The 10,604-nt window shown below is 38.7% G+C and overlaps 1 protein-coding gene across 1 annotated transcript in view; it reads left to right on the top strand.

Annotated features, from left to right (window-relative positions):
* The window catches only part of LOC108294373 (coagulation factor VIII-like), an 87,869-nt gene extending 79,287 nt beyond the window's left edge, over positions 1 to 8,582 (top strand). Inside the window, exon 10 of the mRNA XM_017516234.2 lies at positions 8,466 to 8,582. Coding sequence (XP_017371723.1) covers positions 8,466 to 8,582 — 117 coding nt within the window. The remainder of the gene's footprint in view (positions 1 to 8,465) is intronic.
* The last annotated feature ends 2,022 nt before the right edge of the window (positions 8,583 to 10,604 follow it).

Here is a 10,604-nt window from a genome sequence, read left to right as displayed (position 1 = left end):
TAAACAGCTTAGAGAAGAATATAAATGAACTGATGGAGCTGAAAAACATGAGAACTTCGCAAAGCATACACAAGTTTCAATAGTTGAATTGACCAAGCAGAAAGGATATCAGAGATTGAAGATAAACTCAATGAAATAAAATGAGACAGCAAGATTAGAGAAAAAAGAGTGAAAAGAAATGAACAAAGCCTCCAAGAAATGTGGGATTGTGTGAAATGACCTAATCTACGTTTGATAGGTATACCTGAATGTGAGAGAGAGAATGACTCCAACCTGGAAAACACTCTTCAGGATATGATCCAGGAGAACTTCCCCAACCTAATAAGGCAGGCCAACATTCAAGTCCAGGAAATGCAGAGAACACCACAAAGATATTCCTCCAGAAGAGCAACGCCAAGGCACATAATCATCAGATTCACCAGGGTTGAAATGAAGGAGAAAATACTAAGGGCAACCAGAGAGAAAGGTCGGGTTACCCACAAAGGGAAGCCCATCAAACTGACAGCAGATCTCTCAGCAGAAACCCTACAAGCCAGAAGAGAGTGGAGGACAATATTCAACATCCTTAAAGAAAAGAACTTTCAACCTAGAATTTCATATCCAGCCATACTAAGCTTCCTAAGTGAAGGGGAAATAAAATCCTTTATGGACAAGCAATTGCTGAGAGAGTTCGTCACCACCAGGCCTGCCTTACAAGAACTCCTGAAAGAAGCACTAAACATAGAAAGGAACAACCAGTACCACCCACTCCAAAAATGTACCAAATGGTAAAGACCATAGACACAATGAATAAACTGTCAATTAACAGTCAAAACAACCAGCCAGCATCAAAATGGCAGGATCAAGTTAACACATAACACTATTAACCTTAAATGTAAATGGGCTAAATGCCTCAATCAAAAGACACAGACTGGAAAATTGGATGAAAAGTCAAAGCCCATCGATGTGCTGTATCTAGGAAACCCATCTCATGTGTAAGGACACACATAGGCTGAAAATAAAGGGAAAGAGGAAGATTTACCAAGCAAATGGAGAGCAAAAAAAAAGTGGGAGTTGCAATCCTAGTCTCTGTTAAAACAGGCTTTAAACCAACAAAGATCAAAAGAGACAAAGAAGGGCATTACATAATGGTAAAAAGATCAATATATGAAGAAGAGCTAATGATCCTAAATATATACACACCCAATACAGGAGCACCCAGATACATAAAGCAAGTTCTTAATGACCTATGAAGAGATGTAGACTCCACTGTCAATATTAGACAAATCAACAAGACAGAAAATTAACAAGGATATCCAGGACTTGAACTCAGATCTGGACCAAGCAAACCCAATAGACATCTACAGAGCTCTCCACCCCAAATCCACAGAATATACATTCTTCTCAGCGCCACATCACACCTACTCTAAAGTTGACCACATAATTGGAAGTAAATCACTCCTCAGCACATGCAAAAGAACGGAAATCAAAACAAATAGTCTCTAAAACCACAGTGGAATCAAATTAGAACTCAGGATTAAGAAACTAACTAAGAACCTCACAGCTTCATGGAAACTGAACAACTGGCTCTTGAATGTTGACTGGATAAACAATGAAATGATGACAGAAATGAAGATGTTCTTCAAAACCAACAAGAATGAAGACAAAACATACCAGAATCCCTGGGACACATTTAAAGCAGTCTCTAGAGGAATATTTATAGCAATAAATGGCCACATGAGAAGCAAATAAATATCTAAAACCAACACGCTATCATCAAAATGGAAAGAGCTAGGGGAGCGAGATCAAAAAAACTCAAAAGCTAGAAGAAGACAAGAAATAACTAAGATCAGAGCAGAACTGAAGGAGATAGAGACACAAAAAAACCTTCAAAAAAATCAATAAATCCAGGAACTGGTTTTTTGAAAAGATCAACAAAATAGACCACTAGCCAGATTAATAAAAAAGAAAAGAGAGAAGAATCAAATAGATGCAATAAAAAAATAAAGGGGATATCACCACAGATTCCACAGAAATACAAACCACCATCAGAGATTACTACAAACAACTCTATGCACATAAACTAGTAAACCTGGAAGAAATGGATAAATTCCCAGACACCTGCATCCTCCCAAGCCTAAACCAGGAAGAAGTCGAAACCCTGAATAGACCAATAACAAGGGCTGAAGTTGAGACAGCAATTAATAGCCTACCCACTAAAAAAAGCCCAGGTCCAGATGGGTTCACAGCCGAATTCTACCAGACATACAAAAAGGAGCTGGTACCACTCCTTCTGAAACTATTCCAAAAAATACAGAAAGAGGGAATGCTTCCCAAATCATTTTATGAGACCAACATCATCCTGTTACCAAAACCTGGCAGAGACTCAACAAGAAAAGAAAACTTCAGGCCAATATCCATGATGAACATAGATGCAAAAATCTTCAATAAAATACAGGCAAACCAATTGCAACAGTATATCAAGAAGCTTATCCATCATGATCAAGTAGGCTTCATCCCAGGGATGCAAGGCTGGTTCAACATATGCAAGTCTATAAACATAATCCACCACATAGACAGAATCAAAGACAAAAACTACATGATTATCTCAATAGATGCAGAGAAGGCTTTCAACAAAATTCAACAGCCCTTTATGCTAAAAACTCTCAATAAACTAAGTATTGATGGAATGTATCTCAAAATAATAAAAGCTATTTACGACAAACCCGCAGCCAATATCATACTGAATGGGCAAAAACTGGAAGCATTCCCTTTGAAATCTGGCACTATACAAGGATGCCCTTTCTCACCACTGCTGTTCAATATAGTATTGAAAGTTCTAGCCAGAGCAATCAGGCAAGAAAAAGAAATAAAGGGTATTCAATTAGGAAACAAGGAAGTCAAATAGTCTCTATTTGCAGATGACATGATTGTATATTTAGAAGACTCAGTCATCTCAGCCCAAAATCTCCTTAAACTGATAAGCAACCTCAGCAAAGTCTCAGGATACAAAATCAATGTACAGAAATCACAGACATTCCTATACACCAATAACAGATTTAAAGAGAGCCAAATCAAGAACGAACTGTCATTCACAATTGCTACAAAGAGAATAAAATACCTAGGAATACAACTAACAAAGGATGTAAAGGACCCCTTCAAGGAGAACTACAAACCACTGCTCTGCAAAATAAGAGAGGACACAAACAGACAGAAAAACATTCCATGCTCATGGTTAGGAGAATCAATATTGTGAAAATGGCCATACTGCCCATAGTAATTTATAGATTCAACACTATCCCCATCAAGCTACCTATGACCCTCTTCACAGAACTGGAAAAAAACAACTTAAACTTCATATGGAACCAAAAGAGAGTCTGCATAGCCAAGACAATCCTAAGCAAAAAGAACAAAGCTGGAGGCATCACGCTACCTGACTTCAAACTATACTGCAAGGCTACAGTAATCAAAACAGGATGGTACTGGTACCAAAACAGAGATATAGACCAATGGAACAGAACAGAAGCCTCGGAGGCAACGCCATACATCTACAACCGTCTGATCTTTGACAAACCTGACAAAAACAAGCAATGGGGACATGATTCCCTGTTTAATAAATGGTGTTGGGAAAATTGGCTAGCCATGTGCAGAAAGCAGAAACTGGACCCCTTCCTGACACTTTACACTAAAATGAACTCCAGATGGATTAAAGACTTAAACATAATACCTAACAGCATAAAAACCCTAGAAGAAAACCTAGGCAAAACCATTCAGGACATAGGCATAGGCAAGGGCTTCATGACTAAAACACCAAAAGCATTGGCAACAAAAGCCAAAACAGATAAATGGGACCTAATTATACTCCAGAGCTTCTGTACAGCAAAAGAAACAATCATTAGAGTGAACAGCAACCAGCAGAATGATAAAAAATTTGTGCAATCTACCCATCTGACAAAGGGCTAATATCCAGAATCTACGACGAACTAAAACAGATTTACAAGAAAAAAAACAACCTATTCAAAAGTGGGCGAAGGACATGAACACTTTTCAAAAGAAGGCATAAATTAGGCCAACAAACATGAAAAAATGCTTATCATCACTGGTCTTTAGAGAAACCCAAATCAAAACTACACTGAGATACCATTTCACGCCAGTTAGAATGGCGATCATTAAAAAATCTGGAGACAACAGGTGCTGGAGAGGATGGGGAGAAAAAGGAACAGTTTTACACTGTTGGTGGGATTGTAAATTAGTTCAACCATTGTGGAAGACAGTGTGGCAATTCCTCAAGGACCTAGAAATAGAAATTCTATTTGACCCAGCAATCCCATTACTGGATATATATCCAAAAGATTATAAATCGTTCTATTATAAAGACAAATGCACACGTATGTTCATTGTGACACTGTTTACAATAGCAAAGACCTGGAACCAACCCAAATGCCCATCGATGATAGACTGGACAAGGAAAATGTGGCACATATACACCAAGGAATACTATGCAGCCATAAAAAAAAATGAGTTCGTGTCCTTTGAAGACACATGGATGAACCTGGAAACCATCATTCTCAGCAAACTGACACCAGATCAGAAAATCAAACACCGCATGTTTTCACACATAGACGGGTGTTCAACAATGAGAACACATGGACACAAGGAGGGGAGCATCACACACTGGGGTCCATTGGTGGGGTCTAGGGGAGGGACAGTGGGAAGGGAGGTTGGGGAAGAATGACATGGGGAGAAATGCCAGATATAGGTGATGAGGGGATGGAGGCAGCAAACCACATTGCCATGTATGCACCTATGCAACAATACTGCATGATCTGCACATGTACCCCAGAACCTAATGTACAATAAAAAATATTTTTTAAAATAACCATTTAATTGTATACTTATAATGTGTGAATTTTGCAGTATATAAATTATACCTCAATAAACATATTTTAGGTGGACAAATTATCAGACAGAAAAAACAGACGATATTGAAAGGAATGATAATTAAACTGTTATGATTATTACTGTGGTATACTTAATTACCTCTAAATTTACTGGTTAAAACAACAGCTGTTTTATTATTCTCATAGATTATTTATATCAGGAGTTCAGGCAGGGCTCCATTGGGCAGTTATTTATCTCTTTGGCATTGACCAAGGTCACTTGATGTTGATCAGTAGATCTAGAGGGACCAAGACAGCTTCATTCATATATCTGGTACCTGAGTAGCAATGACTTGACAATTAGAACTACCAACCAGAGCACCTACATGTTGTCTGTCCATGTGACTTGTCTTCTTCATACTGTGGCGGCCTCAGAGCGGTAGGACTTCTTATATGGTGGCTCAAGGCTCCAACTGTGTGTTCTAGTTAACAAAGCAGAAAGTGCCTCACCTTTTGCAATAAGCTTCAGAAGTCATACAGCACTTTATGCCACAATCTCTTAGTTGAAAGCAGACAAAACCCACCTAGAATGAAGAAGAAGAAAAATTGGGCCCACTTCCTGATGAGACAAGTGTCAAAGAATTGGGGACATGTTTTTTTTCCCCCATTTATTTTATTGCATTTTAGGTTTTGGGGTACATGTGAAGAACATGGAAGATTGTTGCATAGGTACCCACGTGGCAGCGTAATTTGCTGCCTTCCTCCCCATCACCTACATCTGGCATCTCTCCCCTTGCTATCTCTCCCTCTCCCCAGCTCCCCACCCCCCACCGTCCCTCCCCTATTTCCCCCCAACTGACCCCAGTGTGTAGTGCTCTCCTCCCTGTGTCCATGTGTTCTCATTGTTCAACACCCGCCTATGAGTGAGAACATGCGGTGTTTGATCTTCTGCTCTTCTGTCAGTTTGCTGAGAATGATGGTTTCCAGGTTCATCCATGGGGGACATGTTTTAAAACTGCCTCATAGACTGACAGCTTACTTCTCTAGAGCCAAAAAGGAAGGAAGAAGACAATGAAATCTTATCTTTCGCATATTGAAAGAAAATAACTATCAACCTAGCAAGAATTGCCCTTTTATTGGCAATTTATATCAATAATAAATAAATAAATAACTTTATATTAAAATTTAAAATGTAGGGTATAAAAAAGGAAATACCAACCACTTATTTTTTATTAGGTTAACATAGCATTTGGTTGTAAACCTAAGTCAGCATGAGAAAGGAAAATTAAAAGTACAGACCAATTGCATTATAAACATGGGTTCAAAAAATCCTAAACAAAATTTAATAAACCTAATACAGCAATATATTAAAAAGATAATATTATTATCAAGCTGACTTATCCCAGGAGTACTAGATTAACATTAGAAAATCAAATGTGACAATCTACTATATTAATACATAAAAGGAAAAATATAATTTAATAATTCCAAATGCTTCAGAAAAAGCATTTGTCAAAAGTCAACATCCATTCATAATAAAAACTCACAGGAAATTCGGATTACAAGGAAATACTTATCATTATCCTGATAAACATCTGGAAAAAACTTAAAATTGACAGATATCACCATCTCTACTTAATGTTATATTGGAAATCCTAGTCAGTGTTCTTTGGGCAAAAAATGGAAAAAAGTATTTTAATATTGGAAAGGATTAAACAAAACTGCTATTATTTGAAGCATCATTCTGCTGCTTACATGCAGGTAAGGAATCGGCTGTTTGCTAAATGACTGGGTTTTAAGATAAGAGCACAAGTGGAAGTTGCATTTTCATCCTCATATCACACACCTCAGATCTGGAGGTGGGATTGATATTTTCAGGGTTCTTCGCTGCAGCTTTCATGTTATTACTCTTCCTTGCTCTCTCTCTTTTGATCTAGGGTCTCACTGTCACCCAGGCTGGAATGCTGTGGTGTGATCACAGTTCACTACTGCCACCTCAGCCTCCCAAATAGCTGGGACTACAGGCATGCGCCACCATGCCCAGCTATTTTTTAATTTTTTGAGGAGATGAGGTCTCACTATATTGCCCAGGTTGGTCTTGAACTCTTGGGCTCAAACAATCCTCCTGCCTTGGCTTCCCAAAGTGCTGGCATGAGCCACTGCACCTGGGCCTTTGTTTTCTTTTAAAGCTGGTGCAATCAGGCAATACCACCTGCAACCCTTGCTTAATGTTATGATCAACTGTCCTCTTGGTCATGCCTGCTCATTCACCGAAGATTTTATCTCCTGGAACACTATCTCTTTCTCTATTATCAGTGAATTTACTGCCCAAATAATGAAAAAGGCTGAGGGGAAGCAGTGTCCTCAGCAGACATCCAAATTTCAATTAGTGTGAGAAGGTGCAGAGAATACTTCCTGCAGCAACTGAAACAATAAAGAAATGGAAAGGGGCCTTTAGAGAGAAACCTAAGTACTGTCAGTCCTCCACATTGTCAACTGAAGAATCACAAGTTCATAAATTTGGAGTGAAAAGGGTTGCAGGCTGGGAAGTGTAGCCTCTGGCAGAAACTGGAAGCAAGCACTTTGAAGAATGAAGGATGAGACAGGAAGTTATGCTGAATGAGTTAGTTAAGTATACATATTTAACAGATTCCAGGAGGAGCTGTGAATATTTATGATGGGACACATGCAACCATGCATGTTACATACATTCCAAGTTCCCTTTGGGGTGGAGACTTTACATTTAGATGTGTGAAAATTAGGCTCTATATGTCAAAAGGTGAAACAAAGGACACAGAGGCAGCCTCTGTAAACTGGCCAGAGCCAGTTCATGGTCACTGGTCTCTCATTAAGAAGGAATGCTTGTCAGTTGTTGTGTCAAAACTGCAAAAAGGGAGGGGAATCCGGCACATCTTTAGAAAGGACTGGTTTCTGTTTAACCCTTAAGAAAGAAAGTCTAATGGCAGATTAGGGAGGGAGGGAGTGTAACAAGGCATGCCTGATCTCCCATCCCACCATGGTCAGAAATTCTTAAGCCTTCTCTGGGGTCTCCTTGGCCAAGAAGGGGATCTCTTCTGTTGTTTGGGGATGCTTAAGATTTTATTTTTATTTTTCAGTATCAATGGGGTTCTAGTCTCATATTCAAACAATCACGGATTGAAAGTATTCAAAGAACAACCCCAAAACGATAAAAGATAATACAACAATAAATAATAATACAAAGAAAAAATACAGTATAGCAACTGTTTACATAGCATTTACATTTTATTATGTTTCTATAAGAAATCTAGAGATGAGTTAAAGTACATGAGAGTATGTGCATAGGCTATAGTTATATGCAAATACTACATCATTTTACATAAGAGACCAGAGTATCACAGATTTTGGTATCTGCAGGGATCCTGGAACCAATCCTCCATGCATGCCTAGGGACAGTCAGATGTCTGAACAATTTCATGAAAAGACCAAATATTTTGAGTTTTATGTAGGCTTAAATTACTATAATGTAGATAGAGGCCACTTTTGTTTATCTGGAGTTAGACCACAGTTTTCTTGTTGATTTTAGTTGTTTCAGAATTTGATCTTAGATCTCACTTATACTTTCAGATTATATTTAAGAATCAAGCAAGCCGACCATATAACATCTACCCTCACGGAATCACTGATGTCCGTCCTTTGTACTCAAGGAGATTATCGAAAGGTAAGTATTCCCTCGATTTATAGGTCTTTTTTACCTGTAGATACAGATGAGATCAATATCATCAATAACAACTAAAATTATGTTGGTCCTTTCTCCAGCTGTTGGCTAGACCTCAAGCTCCAGTCTAAAGTTATAAAAATCAATTATAGAAATCCTTAGGTGATGTTTCTTTTATTATTATTAATTACTTTTTAAAAATTTATTTATTATACTTCAAGTTCTGGGGTACATGTGCAGATCGTGCAGGTTTGTTACAGGGGTATACACATGTCATGGTGGTGGTTTGCTGCATCCATCCCGCCCCGTCACCTACATTAGATATTTCTCCTAGTGCTATCCGTCCCCAATCCCCCCACCTCCTGCTATTCCTCCCCTAGCCCTCCACCCTGCAGCCCTAGGGTGTGATGTTTCCCTCCCTGTGTCCTTGTGTTCTCGTTGTTCAACACCCACTTATGAGTGAGAACATGCGGTGTTTGGTTTTCTGTTCTTGTGTCAGTTTGCTGAGAATGATGGTTTCCAGCTTCAACCATATCCCTGCAAAGGACATGAACTGATCCTTTTTTATGGCTGCATAGTATTCCATAGTATATATGTGCCACATTTTCTTTATCCAGTCTATCATTGATGGGCATTTGGGTTGGTTCCAAGTCTTTGCTATGGTAAACAGTGCTGCGATAAACATATGTGTGCATATGTCTTTATAATAGAATGATTTATAATTCTTTGGGTATATACCCAGTAATGGGATTGCTGGGTCAGATGGAATTTTTATTTCTAGGTCCTTGAGGAATCACCACACCATCTTCCACAATGGTTGAATTAATTTACACTCCCACCAACAGTGTAAAAGTCTTCCTATTTCTCCACATTCTCTCCAGCATCTGTTGTCTCCAGATTTTTTAATGATTGCCATTCTAACTGGCATGAGATGATATCTCAGTGTGGTTTTGATTTGCATTTCTCTAATGACTAGTGATGATGAGCATTTTTTCATATGTTTGTTGGCTGCATAAATGTCTTCTTTTGAAAAGTATCTGTTCATATTCTTTGCCCACTTTTTGATGGGGTTGTTTTTTTCTTGTAAATTTGTTTAAGTTCTCCATAGAGTCTGGATACTAGCCCTTTGTCAGATGGGTTGATGATTGCAAAATTTTTTTCTCATTCTGTTGGTTGCCAGTTCATTCTATTGATAGTTTCTTTTGCTGTGCAGAAGTTCTGGAGTTTTATTAGATCCCACTTGTCTGTTTTGGCTTTTGTTGCCATTGCTTTTGGTGTTTTAGTGTGAAGTCCTTGCCCATGCCTATTTCCTGAATGACATTGCCTAGGTTTTCTTCTAGAGTTTTTATGGTGTTAGGTCTTATGTTTAAATCTTTAATCCATCCTGAGTTAATTTTTGTATAAGGAATAAGGAAGGGATCCAGTTTCAGCTTTCTACCTATGGCTAGCCAGTTTTCCCAACATTTATTAAATAGGGAATCCTTTCCCCATTGCTTGTTTTTGTCAGGTTTGTCAAAGATGAGATGGTTGTAATTGTGAGGTGATGTTTCATGTAAGTTAGTGAACAGTCACCTGATGTCTTTTTCCTGGTACCTAGTGGTGATGTTCAGATATTGCACAGCCAATGAGATTGGCACTTTTCCACTGCAACTGCTATAAATGCCCTAAAATCTTGAAGCTGGTTCTTTTGGCATTTAAGATAATTTTTTTTTTTCTGAATACATTTTTCGGCTATATTCCAAACTTTTGGTATCTAGGAATCTCTTTTCATTTCTTTTTTTTTTTTGAGACGGAGTTTCGCTCTTGTTACCCAGGCTGGAGTGCAATGGCGCGATCTCGGCTCACCACAACCTCCGTCTTCTGGGTTCAAGCAATTCTCCTGCCTCAGCCTCCCGAGTAGCTGGGACTACAGGCGTGCGCCACCATGCCCAGCTAATTTTTGTATTTTTAGTAGAGACGGGGTTTCACCATGTTGACCAGGATGGTCTCGATCTCTTGACCTCGTGATCCACCCGCCTCGGCCTCCCAAAGTGCTAGGATTACAAGCG

This window comes from Cebus imitator, unplaced genomic scaffold (genome assembly GCF_001604975.1).
Source record: "Cebus imitator isolate Cc_AM_T3 unplaced genomic scaffold, Cebus_imitator-1.0 Scaffold576, whole genome shotgun sequence".
Taxonomy (NCBI): Eukaryota; Metazoa; Chordata; class Mammalia; order Primates; family Cebidae; genus Cebus; species Cebus imitator.
This window is presented reverse-complemented; position numbering and strand designations above follow the sequence as displayed.